This window comes from Acyrthosiphon pisum, chromosome A2, assembly GCF_005508785.2.
Source record: "Acyrthosiphon pisum isolate AL4f chromosome A2, pea_aphid_22Mar2018_4r6ur, whole genome shotgun sequence".
In the NCBI taxonomy this organism is placed as follows: Eukaryota; Metazoa; Arthropoda; class Insecta; order Hemiptera; family Aphididae; genus Acyrthosiphon; species Acyrthosiphon pisum.
Window position 1 is genome coordinate 110,992,451 of NC_042495.1, and position 17,659 is coordinate 111,010,109.

Below are 17,659 nucleotides of genomic sequence, written 5' to 3' on the forward strand. Positions count from 1 at the left end.
TCAGAAGAATACGGAGTTTATTATTATTAGGTAATTTTTCTAGTATAGCCATTGGCGGAAATCGGTGGGTGGGCTTCTTTCGAAAATTATCGGTGAAAAACTTCATAACGTACGTTTTTCCAAAACGCGCATTTTTAAAAAAAATAATTGTACTGCTTAGGATACATTTTTTTTCCAAATTTATGGTTTTTAATGCTTAATCGATTCAGAAGTTCAGTAGTACTTAGTCACATTCAATACCTACCTATTGATGTTTATATAAAGAATATAATCGTTGTGTAGTAAACAGAGGGAGCCGTTTTAATATATTTTTAATATTATAAAGAAATATTATAATATATCACAACAACAAGGCTATTAATTTTACGACATTGTACGGACCACGAGTTTGACATGTTAATATCGGTTTTCAATCAAAAAGCGTTCTCCAAAATAGAACGAAAACAAACCTATAAATCTTAGCCGGTAATTGCCAATAATACGCTTGCTATTTTTGATAATTACAATATCGAGATCGGCGTCTTTTTAAACTTGATATCCACCTCCTAGACTCTACCGTGTACACTTTTATACGCATTGATTTCATATAAATATAGGATTAGATCCATAGAACATTTAGAATTAGTCTATTTTACACATTTGCAGGACTTAGACTAGCGTTAAAAAACTAATTTCTCGGGCAGACGCTTATCGCGCTGTCCCCAAATTTATATAATTTTTAAATACTTTTATTTCAAATAAACTACTTATAACTATCTACTGTATCACTTGTCATTCTGCAACCTCTCCTTTGAAAAACCTTTTTCATCATCAACGTCGTTGGATTCAAAATTGTAAGCGTTAGTGAAGGATCACTGCAGTTGATTGTTTTGGTTTATGGCAGAATACCTATCCGACATCCGTGTATGGTGAACATGGCACGATGTAAGCATCAGTTATCATTCTGTGCATCAAAATTGAAATAGGTAGGTATACAATATTATCAGATATTTCAAAATTTCAAATTATTAAGAACATTCAAAATTTAATGAAGATCATGTAAGTTATTACTATGGAAAATCATAAAGGTCAGCCCAAATCATATTATTTTGTTTCGCTTTCAGACCAACGGCGTGACGGTGTCGTAGAAAAACGTATTTACGTACCTATAGTTTTTTACGATTTTTGAGTAACCTTAGTTTTTTATTATAATAAAAATAAAAATAAAAATCTATAACAATTAGGGAGAATAATGTTTTTAAGTGTTTGGAAAAATAAAGTTTTGTAAATTAAACTAAATTTAAATGTGTATTAATGTAGGTATTATAGTGTATTACATTGTTTTGAGACAATATTTAGACGGAATTATAATATGTCAAAGTTTCAAAAATATTGTTCTCTAAAATGTTTGTAATGGGTGATTTTACTCAGTTTTTTTTGGTACATTAAAAAATTATTTTGTGTGAATGCATTTTGTCTATGTTTCACGTGGAGCCAGAGAGAGAAAACAAATAGTGCACTCAGAATCTAAAAACTAAAATGTAAGTAGGTAAATAAAAGTTAAAAATAAAATAAAAATGTAAGTACCAATGTTTTACGTAGGTACCTATACAATATTGGTGGTGCCCTAGTTACTATTCTTACCTTTAAAGAACTATGCAACTAAAAAAACCAATTTTTTTTTATTGTGTGAAAATATAGTGCTTTAATAAAAAATAATTTTGGTGGTCCAAAAAATGTTGTCAGACAATTGCTTCCGTGTTTAAATATAAGTCACGTTTTACGCCTGACGTCATAAAATCCATAGACTTATAATAGGTATGTTATAAGTCTATGATAAAATCACACCGTCCGACGGGCCGTATCTAATATACACGCGTGGAATTTATTTCGCGTGATTAAAATAATTATAGAGAAAAATTGATTAAAGGTACAAGTTATTAATGTACATTTATAAAAAGGTTATACATTTCTTTAAATGGTCATATCAATTTTATTGCTTTAAAATTTGTTTCAGGGTAGTTTATTATAGGAAAGGCAAAAAATAAAAAATTTAAATATCAAACATAAATAGGTTATTATACATAGGTACTTATATTTTATAATATTATAATCCGTTCTTTATTGTATTAACAAATGTGTTATTATATAATATTTATAGTATAAAAACTAAAATATACTATATAATACTGTTATTAAAATAATTAAAATTATACAATTTTAATAATTCATAAGTAAACATATTTCTGGCCACAACATTTTGGCGCCCCTAAAATACTAGCGTCCGGGGCAGTTTTACCCAGCCCCCCCCTAAATGCGGCCCTGAACGAGGGAATGGCATTGTACCACAATATTATATAAAAAATTTCTGCTCAATTCAAGTTATTTATTATATTTAATATCCCAAGTGCTACTACTCTAAATATATTAATGTTATAAAAAATAATTATACAAATTTTTAACGTTTGAAAAAATAAACAGATGGCAGTTTTTTGTAAATAGGTTTTTTTGCTACCCTAGAATTTTTACTTTAGTGACGCCCACGCTAGATCAATTTTTATCTAATATTAAAAATAACAGATTGAAAAGGATTCTTCTTATAATATAAAATGCCCATGTATGTGTTACAATAAGACAGCGACAACACTTGCAGGGGAAACATCCTCTTAATATAAACCGGTTTCAAAAAATCCATCGTTGTTTGACTTCATACCGAACACTGCATTAGTCCGTACTTCAATATTTTTAATACCTATATAGTGTACAGAAACATTAAAAATGTACACGGAAATGCACGCCAGGTACAAAATAATATTATACTATTATGTATAAATGTATAATGAGATGGCTGCGATGGTTCACTAGCTGCTTGGACGTTTTATCCTATAGGTATATACCTATATAAAGTATATCGTTTTACACGTAATATCGACTATCGTATAATGTCGTGTGCACTGCAACCCTGTATGCCTAAATTATTTGGTAATATAAACCTATCTCATAATAATCGTCGTCATTGTATAATATATTATCGTATCATTAATATTAACCGTAGTCAGTGGCGCCGTGGCGGCAGTAGCTCGCTGGACGTATGCACGTGTACGTTATGCGCTCGTCGAATATCGTCGTCTGCGCTGCGTAACATTATAACATCTTAAGTTTAAAACTCATAACACTTCTCGTAGACGCACCCCATCGGATTTACGTGCGCTGTGTACCAGTACCTAAACTACATACCTATACGTATTATTATACATTATACTATAATAGTAATATTAGTATTTTGTGTAGGTACTTAAACTTGAATACATTGTATCCAGTGTGCTGTTAGACGACCGATCGCGTACGCCACCATACCGCGGAAACCGTTTTTAAACATCAAAATAATGTTCGTGATGGAAAAAGTGAGTGTTCAGGGAAGGCAACGGAGACGTGTTTACTTTTGGTTTTCGATAGCAATGAATAGCATTAACAGTGAAGCGTGTTGATATACATATTAATACAAATTACAATCGTGACTCCGCGGTTGTTAAACTACACGAATAATTCGGTGATTTTTCTTTACAGACGAAATCGTTAAACTTGCGGTACAACGAGATGTGTAATGACTGGGACGGCTTACATGAGTGCATAGATCCCAAGAAGTACAAACACGGCCAGTTGGTGCTGTCTTGGAAAAGACTGAACGTGTCAGTAGAAAAAATCACACAGAAGTTTTTTCAAAAATCAAAAATCACTCGCCAACAAATACTGTACAACGGTTAGTAAATAGTAAGGAAACATAATCGGAGGTTAAAGGGGAGGAAAAATCAAAATTATTTAACAATGTCAATGTAGTATGGACGTATAGTACCTAGGGTTCTAAAATTTCATGAAATTAATTTTTTTGAAATATAAAAAATCAAATTTTAATTTAAAACTAAGGTAGAAAGTTCAGTAATGACCTCTACTTAGTTAAATGTTAAGTGGAAAATGTTATAGAAATATTGCTTACATCGCACATTATATAATTTATATACCTAATAAATAATAATTATCTATCTTATATATATTACTAGCTGATCCCGTGCACTTCGTTACCCGTTAAATGTACAAACTGTATATGACTCAAACTTTGTTCAATGCATTATTTAATATTCAGTGTGTGATGTTCTAGATTTATCTTAACTTTTCTGTTGCCCAGGATAAAAATTCTGATTCACAGCAGTACATTATCGGGTAGGCAATCTACCTGCGGTAGATCGCGGACCCCGTGCTGTTTGTACGTAAGTGTATGATTTAACTCTAAAATAACAAAGTTATACCAAGTTTGTCGTTTTTACTTAATTCCACCTACGATGGATTGATATAATCAATCAATACAAAAACCTAACCTAACCGTACTAAAATCCGATGAGTAAAAAAAACCAAATTTAACCCTTTTTAAATTAGCCCATCTTCTTCCCAGTATTGTATTACGGCTCAAGTTAGCCCCTTTGCGTTTTCTCGGCATTGAAATATGTGCAAAACAAACATAAATAGGATTAATTGAATTACTATAGTGATAATGTATTTAATCTTTGATTGAATACAAATACATAGGTATACATATACATTTAAATATTAGACTGTTTTACGAAAGCAATACATTTTATTTTTCTTAATTATATCGAAAATATATTGTTAAAAACGTGAAAAAAAAAAATCTGTGTAAGTTACACCTCTTATAAGTGAAATCAAAAAAATATTTGTCGTAAAACATAGCTTTTAATGCCATAGACGCACGTGCCACGGAAACAAATAATAAAAAATGACCACATAGAGTGTATGTTGCTACGTGTCAACGATACACTACTGTTTGATTAATATTGTGCACTTAAGAGGCCATAACTCCGGAATTACTTGTAGCACAGCATACAAACTTAGATAATAGCCGATTCTCAGACATATATATTGATACAAATAATAATATTAATCAACAAACATGCCAGATTAACCAATAGAAACCAATATATAATACACTATTATTATTTTTATAATAATATTTTTTTTTATATATATATAACCAATAGCAACCATTTATAAACAAATATTTCTACCGTAAATTATCAAAATCCCTGTTTGAGCACTTCTATTATTTTTTTCTGGACAACCCTTATCACTTAGGGTTTTGAAAAATAGATTTTAGCCGATTCTCATACCTACTGAATATGCATAAAAAATTTCATAAAAATCGGTCAATCCGTTTCGGAGGAAGTATCAAGACTAACCCTGTGACTTGAGAATTGTATATATAAGATTTCCTACATCGTGATCGGAAATTAAGTATTGGTAATCACTAATCAGGTACCAATGAAATCAGTCTGACCGTCTAGTGATCATTTTATGAGACATTCCAAAAAACACAAAATTAAAAAAATATATTTTCAAAAAAGATAAATGTTTTGAGATTGAAATATTTAAAAGTGAAAAATTCATGTGAAATATTTCATACTCATAACCCTAATTATAGTACTTATTACTGTATCTTTTGAGTACATGTAGTATTTTTTTTTTCAAATAGAAATACACATAGGCGTAAATAGTGTTGAAAATTTGAGGGCTATAGAAATTCTAAGGGGGGGATAAGCCCCCCCCCTATTAGCGCATATGGAAATACAAACATTTCACATTTTTAAAATAATTAAAATATTATGACCTTGTAGAGTTTAATGAGATTTTAATGAATGAAGTATATTGTATATAACATAATTATTACCATTGACATTAGGATATTTTTCCCCTGGACATTTCCTTCAGAAAAGATTAAAATATATAGGTAAATATAAAAAATTAAAACTATATTACTTCAAATATTATTAATTGTTATTCCCAAATAAATTTATTACAGTAATTTGTTTAAAAAGAATTATATTCTTTAAATACCCTATCGCCTAATGAATAAAATGAACAATACCTAAGTATATTAATACGAATATTACAATTATTTTTGTCCAATTTGTCGTGTACTAAAAAATGTAAATGAGGCTATAGTCGTGGCTCGATGGTTGGATGCGTGTTCTGAACTTATTCGATATCAAGCATCGTCCGGCATTGCTAATTCCCGGATGGGTGACTACCCTGGTTTTTAGTGACGATTCCTCGTCACTGTGCCCTACATACACGTGTTTCTCAACCAACCGTAACCCCCTACAAAATGCTAATAATGGTTATAGTTTCCGATGCTTAAGGTCAATAATAATAATTTTAAAAAAAAATGATTTATTTCATTGCATTTGTAGTTCATACGGCAAGTTCAAACGAACATTCATGATTTATTTCAAAATCATCAGTTACTTTTGGTTTACTTGAGTTTATAATTCTACTTAAATCATGGTTTACATAATCTATAAAGGGAAAAAATATATTTTAAATATCTGAGGGGGATGTCTTGGATATCATGACCGAATGGTAAAATAATTATTGGAAAATGTCCCTCTTTCCGTAAGTTTGTATTTGTATTAAGTATGTACAATGTACATGTTTACATGTCTTTTTCAGTTAGTGGAAACGCACAATGTGGAAATCTTCTAGGAATAATGGGCCCAAGGTTAGTGAATACTGAATAATATATTGTATTCTTGAATATTGTTTATTTTTAAATTGTATCAAATTTTAATTTATGATTTAGTGGTTCGGGAAAAACTACTTTGATGGCCACCATAAGTCATCGAACTAAAGGTTCGTCGGGCACATATTTGATAGCTATATCGATTTATCTCCATTTTATTAACCGCCAGTGTTTCCAAACATTTTTTAGGAAATTTTGAAGGAGAACTGTTACTGAACGGTCGTCCGGTGTCCGAAGAAGTGATGATTAAAATATCCGGTTTCGTTCCGCAACACGACATCACCTTTGAGCAGCTGACGACTTTGGAACACTTGTATTTAATGGTATTAATATATAAATTAATTATGTTATATCTGTCTATTACGTATACTTCGTCTATTTCATGCCCAATACGCTGCAATACAATTAAACAACCAAGGGTGCCCCTTGTCCGTTGTTCAAGTTCACGGGGCAATTTTAAAATCTCGACATTATTATTATTCTAACGTTCCTCTCTTAATTGATAATCTCCTTGTTGATAATATTATATAAAATATAATATCTAAAATATTTCCTCACACAAATGAACGAAGTCTGGGTTTAAAAAAATCCCTACAACGAGTTGTGACAATACCACCTGCACACACCTCCAAATGGCGCGTCATCTCTATTCAATTTGTAGTATTCAATTCAAAAGTGTATATTGCTACCTGGTTATGCAGCCAGCTGTTGCAGTATAACCCTGTTTATAACATAACTATATGTCGTGATTCTTAGGCGAATTTAAAAATGGATCGCCGCACGACCAAAACCGCACTAAAAGCACGCGTCGACTATACGGTCATTACATTGGGCATGCGCGAATTTCTGGACACCGCTCTGTCGATGTTATCCGGCGGTGAACGCAAGAAAGTCGCACTCGCTGTCCAGCTGCTGAACGACCCGCCGATACTGTTTTGCGACGAGGTCACTACGGGCCTGGACAGTTATTCGGCCACGCACATAGTCAACACGCTAAAGCGGATCGCGCGAACCGGTAAAATCGTGATCTGCACAATCCATCAGCCCGCGTCCGGCGTGTTCGACAAGTTCGACGAAATCGTTTTGCTGTCCAACGGACGACTTGCGTACCAGGGACCCGTTCCAATGATTAATCAACTGTTTCAAAAGTATGGTTCCGCCCATCATTTTATTATTATTGTAGGTAATATGTACTACCATTGAGTATAATATAAATATGTTACAGTTATAACCCGAAATCCGTAAAACCTAGTTTTAACTAGAGATTAGAGATTTTCACAACCCCCTTTCATCTAAATAAATTTTTATCAATTATTGATTTTCACTAGGTAGTTAAAACTACCATCGAGTTTAAATGTTTAAATTAAAAAAACTAGTTTTAACTGAAATTTAGGTATTAAAAATAAAACCTAAAACGTGCTCGAACATAGGCGATCGATTCTGAATTATTAAAACTTAAGGCGGAATTCTATACAAACTTTATTGCAAGTATGTTCATTATCATCTTCTATTTCATAAAATAAAATATAACATTTGTTATTTGGTAGTTATCAGTAAAAAATGTTTTAGATCGAAGTTAAATTGTGGCACAGAGGTGTTCATCGTTACAACAAAACCATCAGTTCCAGGCACTAATATTTCCCTCTGCGAAGCCCTAATAAAATCAACGACATGGTCGGGACAAAGCTCTGTGTTTGCTTGCAACAAATTGCTGCTTGTGCAAAAAAAATCAAATATTGTGTAACTATAAATGCCATGATAGTTTATCCTGTCGAAACAAATAATAAAGTTCGATTATTTGTTCCAGAAATGAATACATATTTTAATATGTAGGTACCTACATTTTTCCACTTTACCCTTGTTAAAACTTGTTTTAATTAACGATACACAATTACTTATAAAAAACTTCACTAGATAAGTAGTTCTATGTTTTTACCGTTATATTTCAGACACAACTAGATCTAAAAGTAAGTTAAAACTAGTTCCAACTTTGAGGGTTCTGGTTAAAACTAGGTTTGATAGATTTCGGGCTATAACTGTAAGTCTGTAACATATATTATTATATTCAAACTTAATGGTACTACGTTTAAAGGATGAATCGTCGAATGTACTCGAAAGTCAACCCCATTATAAGTCCTTTAATAATTTACAAACAAAAAATATAAAATGGGTATAATATGTAATATTAAATTTATTCCAGTACTTATTATACTAGAACAGTTTTTCAAGTTATTAAATGACAATATTTTTAATTTACACTATTTTACTATCCTTTACTTACATAACATATTAATGCATTAATATTAAGTAATTCGTATTAGTTATTACTAGAGCTCGGATTTATATGCATTTGCATATTTTTACTAAGCGTATGCACGTCTAGGGGGTTCTAAAATGTCCACGGTTCATCTCACACTCAATTTAAACACCAAATTTTATATTGCATATTTTGCATATTATTTAAAGGATTATTGCATAATGGTTCATAAATGCATATAACGTGCATATTTAATGGGTTTTTAATAAATTACCTATTTTATTTAACATAAATATATTTTAGTAATTTTAAAAAATCAAAAAAATCGTGAACATTCTTAAAATATTGTCATTTTTGCAACACTTCATGAGATCGGAGCACGTATAGATAACCAATATTATATTAACAACAATAAATCACATACCACCGTATAATATTTTCGACATAGGTAGGTACGACTATGTTGTTACTTCCATGTGCGCAACAAATAAGGCAATAACTCAATCTTACACTGCATGTTTTTTAATAATATTTACAGATGGTGTTATTTATTTTTTATTTTGATTAATTTTTTTTAAGTTTTCTGAGAGTTATAGACATTGTATTTTAAACAATTTAAAACACGAAAAAAATGAAGATTGTAAAATATTGAATTTTGGTTTTTAAAGTATTAAATGTTTAACTATTTAAATATTCTTTTGTTTTTGATAGAATATCTAATAGGTACCTACCTACTTTCCTTGGTGTTTAACATATGACATTATATGTTATAATTGCATATTGAGCCACTTTTTCCTTGCATATTTGCATCATATTTGACACTTTTTAAATGCATATAAATCCGGGCTCTAGTTATTACGATAATTTCCAAATTATAATTAGTTGTTATAATAATTTATATAGCTACCATGTCTTCTAAATGTAAGCACCTAGTATCTTAGGCTTTTAGCAGTTAGCAGTTAGTACATAAAGTTGTACTACTTAGAAGTAGTTTAACTACTCGTGTTTAAATTTTGATTTAGATATTTTCACATTTGAAGAAAAAAAATCATCTAGGTATTTAACAACTAACAATACAAACTCCATTTCTCAGATACAAAAAGAAGGAATTTATTGCACTACAGGAAACTTAAAAAGAATCTAAGTGTTTTAAAATATATTATTATGTCCTTAAAATGTCCTAAAGTAAAAATTTGAAAAATTCATTATTAGAAGACAAAAAAGGGGCCATCGTGGTTGGTGAATTATCCAGATTTAATATAGGTATTATTAAACTTAATAGCTAATGCGATGTTACGGAATGCTATATAGTTGCAGTCGTGTGCAGTATTCAAGATCTGCTGTGTAAAATGAATAATATAATATATTTTCAAAGCAATTTTGTTACCTATGTACATAATATTATACCCAGTTTGTAACACTATGACGGTCATTCTTGGACACTGTAAGATATCCAAGTATTTTGTTGTTTTTTTAACTTAAATGTTTTATAACTATTTATTTAGATTTAGTTACAAATGCCCGGATTTGTACAACAAGGCAGATTTTTTAATTTCTATTATGAATTCCGATAATGAACAAACAAAAAGAAATGTTGATGAAATGTGCAAGTTATCTTCAACGGACAAACAAACGGATCTAAATTATGATTTATTTAATGACCAAGTAAAATAATTATAACTTTATTACCTACGTTTTAGTAATTATAAATTCAATCTACTTATTTTCATTTTCAGATACTATTGGATTATACTCAACATTTACAAATGTAAGTTACAGGCTTCTATTAAACAATAAATATTATAATAATATAGGTATTCTCTTAAATTTAGAAATATACTTCATAGTACCTGAACAGCTATAGGCTCATATTATTTTAATGATAATTGATAATGAACATTATATAGTTTACAATAAAAAAGTAATTAATAGATGAACGAATATAAATATACAGGGAGATTTTTTTGCATGTCCACCCTATTTTCATGCTTAAATTATAATACATAGGTAATATTATATTCAACTTCTGATTTTTGAGATTTTGAAATACTGTACTTGGAGACAATTTTTTCAAATAAGTACTTCCAATCTTCAATATAGATTTCTGTTTTTCAAATAGGAATATAGTTTTTCACTTTTGATTATTCAGCAAATATTTTTTTTTGACAATATTCATGTATATAAATCGAAATTCGAACGTGTACATTTTGAGCTAGGTACTTATATAACTTTGTGTACTAATTATCATATAACTACTATGTTCATGGTAATGGGTTAAATAGATTTGGAGCTTAGATGATTAGAAAAACATGTTAGTAATTACTATAAATAAATAATTCGTAAAAATGGCCCAAGTTTAATAAATATAATATTACATCTATTTTATATTTTAATAAAACTATTTTTAAGAACTATTATCCTAAGTACAAACATTTTAATAACTAAGAAACTATATTTACAAAAAAATTACCAGCTAATAATTTGCAGTAAGAAAGAAGGAAAATAGAAATTTGTATCGCCTTTAGTAGTACAAAAGTAAAAAAACATCAGCAATTTGAAAATATGGTGTTTAGGTGCACTTAAGAATTCTAGGCCTTAGTGGCATGTAAAGCAAATAATAATAATAATAATGATTGATTGAAGATAAACTAATGGAAAAATTAACAATATTGTTTTGTATACATATCTTAAACTCTCTTAGTTTTAGTGTTTTACAATTTACTATATAGTATAGGTACTCGTAGTATTACCATTAAATATTATTAACATATAAATATGTAATTAATAGTTTTCCGTTTAATATTTACTCGCTTATATTAGATTCTCATGATTTTCTTTTTGGGCAGTAAAAATTCTTGGAATGTCTACTTCAGCATATTTTTTGGTAGGAAAGTGAATCCATAGAGTTGATACCTTTGGGGGTAAAATTTACAATATATTCGATCATTAACAATAACTCGATTTTGTTGTTAGGTGTGACTCTAAAAAAAAAATATCCGTAGATCCATAAAATGTCCACAGAAAGTTTATATTAGCATTATTTATACATCATACAATTTTCAAAATATTTTAACTCTTTTTGAGCTATTTATAAGCATAAGAAAATAAAAATTGTCGTAAGTTTTTGTTAATGGAAATTTTAAAATAATGAGCGTAAATGAATAATAGTATTTTATGAGTGTCTGAAGTTAAAATTCGTCAAAATCACGAAAATTTGCAAATTTCTTCTAGTTAGAAATTCATAAACATTTTTCTACTATTATATCTAATATTTTAAAATTGAATTGAAGATTCCCTATAAGTTATCCCACCTATAACAAAAAAATGTCTAAAAGAAAGTCAAATTTATTTTTTATGAGCAATTGAAATTTGTTTAACATTCACCCGATTTTTTATAAAACGATTTTCTTATTTTGTTGTAATTTAATAATAATAATCGTAGATACTTTAAATTTTCACCAAAGGTTTATGTTATCATTTTCCATACATGATACAATTATCAAAATATTTAGACTATTTTTGAGCTATTTATATGCACAAGAACATTTTTTTTTTTGTTTTATGAACTTTGAACTCAAATTTTGCAACGTAATTCATTATTAATAATAATTTTTTTTATTCAGACAAAAATCATTATGGATTACACAGCTAATATTGATTTTAAACAGATCTATCATATGTCTTCTAAGAAATTACAAAGTAAAGCTACTGGAATTGGGAACTATAATGGTAATTACAATAAACTAATAATTTATTATCAAATTAACATCAAAAGATATTTTTTTCTATATTTTAAATTAATTGGCTGATGCCTGTGATGAGTTATTTTAAATTTCCAATTGATTTTCATAATTTTTAGCTGGGTAGGAGCTTATGATTAACAGTTATTAGTAATAAGTAACTATCCAGCTAAATATTACGAAAAATCAATCGAACATTTTCAGTATTTATATTATCCACGTTGGCTTATACATTCAATTAAATTGTGTCTTTATCTACGTGAAAAACAAATTGATACGCTGAAGTATCTAATATATATGACGTTTTTAGTTTCTTGGTGTCATATTATCAACGCCATATCTAGACCTGAAGTTTGATACCAAAGCCGTACAAAATTGGCAAGGGTTTTGGTTCAGTCTAATTACGAATTCTATTTTCCAATATTGTTATACGTCTATTATAACCTACCAAGCCGAATTTCCAGTTGTCCATCGAGAAGTCAGTAACAATATTTATGCATTGAGTGTATATTATATTTCTCAAATTGTCATTACGGTATGTGTTAGAAAAAAAAAAGTTTAAAAGCTTTAACGCCCATAATAATAAAATTGTATTGTTTACAGTTCATTTGGACAGTTCTTGAAACAATGGTGTACACATATTTGGTATTTTGGGTAGTAGGCGTTAACTGGGAGCTATTAATTGTGACAACATTCGTGATAAATATGTTGATATGTAGATCATATGGTAATTTTACACTTATTAAGAAATTATAATACAGGAAATTGAATTGTTTATTATTTAATACCAGTACTATACTAATATTATGATTGTAGGTAGTGTTCTATCAGCTTTTTTTGATAAATTCGAAAATATTGTTATATTTTCATTGGTGTACGATTATCTTGCAATATCACTTTGTGGCGCATACATTTCACTTGGGTAAGTTCATAAAACACAAATACACGTTGATAATAACTCATAATTCATATAATATATAGATTGTTTAATTCTAAATGCCTAAATATCATAGTATATGTTCGTACTTAATCATTAATCATACGGGTTTATTATAAGCTACAGTTTTTATACCTACCTAATATTTTTTTTTTGTTTTAGAACATTACCATTCATATTGTATTATTTGAAATATTTTTCAATATTTTTTCTTGGCTGTGAAACATTATCTATATTACAATGGCGAGACATCACATTCATACGTATGTTAAACAATAATTTATATTATATATTGGTAGGTACCCATAATTTCGGTGGCGTAATTTACTGGTTGCAAGGATACGAGTATTTGCATCCCAATAGCATGTGGATACCTACAAAATACCTCCTGCTCTTGATGATATTTTCAGTTTTTTATTGAAATTTTGATTGACGCTATGTCGCTATTCTAACACAAATAATATAACTTTGATGTTTCTAGATATTTTTTATGGTAATAGTGATCATATTTTGAATTTAAATTCTCTTCTTATAGACTTATAAACCTTTATATATTTATTTAACATCTTAAGTATAGGTTATATTAACAATCTTAAATTATCTTCTGAGTTTATAGTATAATTATTTTTAATTAGAAAAATATTTATAATCTTTTTTCATCATGTAATGTACTAATGCATGTATAGGTACTTATTTTTATGTGTAATAAAGAAAAAACCACAACTACTATAGAATTGTGTAGGTATAATGTTAATTGTTAAATAATAATTTTTAAATCCGAGAGTTGGTACCTATATTTTGCGATTGGCCTTATAATAATGGTTCAGACTAACGTTTAGTCTATTATTGCCTATTGATATATTTTTTAATTCTACTCAAAATTCAAATTACGCCCTTACATGCAACTAGCATGCCTTAGCTGCAGCTATAATATTAACAGATTATATCTGTAATATCAGATTTTACTCTACAATTATTTTTTTTTTTATTGATCTTAATCATCGGCAACTGTGACCATTAGCATTTTGTTGAGGGGTTACGATTGATTGTGGAACACGTGCAGTATGCGGGGTGAGGATTTGTCACTAAAACCCTGGTGGTTACCCATTTGAGAATTAGTGACACCAGTAGATGCTTGACCTCAGAACACGTTATAGGGTCTTAGGCTAACCACCGATCTAAACTAGACCCCACGTTACTATTTTAAGTATTTTAATTATTGATTATTATGTATTTAATACGACATGTGTTTATTATAGCATGCCTAGATGTTGAAAACTGCTTGCGCAACGGCAAGGAAGTCTTGTTGAGTTATGGCTACGACATTGATCGATTCAACACAGATATCGTAATTTTAGGATCCTTTTACGTTGTTTTGTATATGATTGGATATTATGGATTACTTAGGAGAACAAAAAAACAACCAGCTTATTGAAAGAAGACTAATATAGATAATTTTGTTTTTACTGTTGTGTATAGGTGTTTAGGTTTACTCGATAGATGCATTAATTCCTAACCCATGATTTAATGTATCGAGTTATACCATTAGCCCTAAGGATATATCAACATCATTATAAATGATATACAATCGTGTATAATATTAATATAATATTAGGTATGTTAAAATGAGTTGTGCACAAATATATGTATAGGTACGTTATTGTATTGGCGAGATTTTATTATTTGCCTTGTTAAAGTCGTTTAACATTAATTGTATTTATTATTAACTACTAAGTAATAATAATAATAATTTATTTTGTATTATCACTTATCTGGCGTTTATTATTAATATTGTTTATATGTTTATACGTTTAGTGTTCAGTTGATTATTAAACTGATTTATTTTGGTTTGTGGGTAACATCTTTATATAATATTATATACAGTTAATAGTTACCTATAAAATTATTAATTTATATCCTTACCTTTATCCTATAATCGTTTATTTATATAATTTTTACACATTCAGGGGCGTATAGTTCTTAAAAATGATATTTTGCCTATATATAATAGCGAATAGTCTATAATTATTATTTTATTTTATTCCAGATCTTATAGTATCTCCCTAAAAAGTAAAAACATTTGGTTAATCAATTAATTAATACAATTCAATTAATTAATTCCACAGAAATAATATAGATTACATGCTTCTAGTATTGATGAAATATACGTACATATTTAATAAATGCTACTAGATAATCAATACAATATACATGTGACAAAACCAAGATAAACACCTAAAAACAGTTTCATAAGCATATGATTTTTAACGTTATACAATTATATATACTTATATAATATTATATTCAGATCCAATATCAACAATTTACGTTTCAAGAAATATTATCTAATATATTTTGTATAGGTAATAATAAATTATGACCTTTGAATGAACCTACATTACAGATAACATACTATTATGTATACATTATACAGTATATAATATCGCAATAACCAATAAGTACTTGGTGAATATAGGTAGTGAACATAAATAATAATTAAAAAATTATATGGGGTAAAAATCAAAATATGAGAGGGTAGTAGGTACCTAGTACCTACACCTAAGTATAAAATATAGACGGCGATTATTGTAACAAAATGTTTTCGACAAAATCGATTTTGGTTTTTGGTATAACTCTATAACAAATAACTGTAGATACATGCAATTTTTACTAAATGTTTATACTAGCATTTTCTATATACGATACAATTTTCAAAATATTTTGACCCATTTTTGAGCTGTTTACGGACATTTTGTATTTTACATTTTTTAGTTTTTTATTAATAAATATCAATGCAATTTTATTTGTTGGGTAAAAAACGGAAAAATTTAACACAAGGCTCGTGAGTCTATATTGTTACAATAGCAGTTGAAAAATATTAAAAATACATAAGCAACATTTTTTTTTATAAGCATTTAAAGTTTGATTTTTGATCTTTATCAGATTGAAAATATTAAAATAATTTTGTAGTTAAAATTTATAAAATGTTCAACTTTTATAGCTAAGGATTTCAAATTTAAAACAAGGTTCCACGTAAATAGGTAAATAAATTACTTTATTGACAATAATATCATCAAATATATTCTTAGTAATATATCATAGCACTGACATTTTTCTCTTCGCTCATACTCGTTTTTCGTATACAATGATATTATATCATTGACTTCAAATTTAACACCATACATTACTACAGTGACCCACTTGTAACCTACTGTACAGCAAAGTGACATCCTATTTTTTTCTTTTAAATATCCAAATTAAAAATTTAAAATGTGTATAAAAAATAATGTATATGAAATTAAATTTTTACATTGCTGCTGTAAGTGTTCTCATGGAGAACTTTGTATAACAGTTTAAGCTTTTTTACACAAAAATGTAATGTGGCTTGCGAGTAAAATTTATAATTTGTATAACATTCCCGGACTAAGACAGTATGGACCGTACCTAATTAAAACCTAAGAGTTATTAATTTAAATAAATTCAATTTGATATGATTATACATTTTTATTTAAAATAAAATAAGATATATTCAAATTGTGGCCCGTGAAATATGTATATTTATTTTTTGACTTCTGACATCAAATAAGTTGCCGACCCCTTTGGGCTACACTATCACGTTTTAATGTATTATGAAATATTGTGTAGGTACTACACTAATACTACGGATATACTAAGTGTGTACAATCTTACAGTATACTGCACTTCTGCACTGCAGTATATTATATACATATATCATTTGTTATCTGTTTTTCGTGGTATCGAAACCCAAATGAGGGACTGCTGTTAGCATTACTTTCCCTAGTCAATATTACTCTCTCAATCATAAATATATATCTGATCAGTAATAATTCCCTGGCCTTTGCCTTTGCGTACACGTTTTGTGAGTTTAAATATTATATTTTAGGAAAGAAAAATAAATTCTGTATAGCTATGAGCAATACGTTACATATATTAGTATAATAGCTGCAAAAAAATCTTTCATACCTGTCTGGGCGTCTGGCTGTCTCATTTTACTTAGTATTATTACTACTTACGAGGACGCTATACCCGTATGTGTTATCTCCGTCTTACACAAGCACGACATGGCAAATTGTCGTTCACTATTCTCAACTTGAGCTGTTGGTTTTGATACTAGAGTGAATCGACCTATTATCAAA

The 17,659-nt window shown here is 28.8% G+C and overlaps 1 protein-coding gene across 3 annotated transcripts; it reads left to right on the plus strand.

Moving 5' to 3' along the window:
* The first annotated feature begins 625 nt into the window (after positions 1–625).
* Positions 626–15,080, plus strand: LOC100164829 (protein scarlet). Of its 3 annotated transcripts, none has more exons than XM_016807838.2 (15): positions 626–965; positions 3,271–3,383; positions 3,547–3,739; positions 6,499–6,547; positions 6,629–6,678; positions 6,758–6,891; positions 7,325–7,716; positions 10,331–10,490; positions 10,562–10,593; positions 12,449–12,554; positions 12,876–13,100; positions 13,169–13,292; positions 13,382–13,487; positions 13,665–13,765; positions 14,762–15,080. In XM_016807838.2, exons 2-15 carry the CDS (start codon positions 3,366–3,368, stop codon positions 14,935–14,937), a joined length of 1,866 nt encoding a protein of 621 aa, XP_016663327.1. In that variant the 5' UTR covers positions 626–965; positions 3,271–3,365; the 3' UTR covers positions 14,938–15,080. The 3 variants fall into 3 exon arrangements, with proteins under 3 accessions (XP_016663327.1, XP_029345417.1, XP_029345416.1); XM_029489557.1 differs by having other exon boundaries at positions 642–924; XM_029489556.1 differs by lacking the exon at positions 626–965 and adding an exon at positions 3,030–3,199.
* Positions 15,081–17,659: the final 2,579 nt, after the last annotated feature.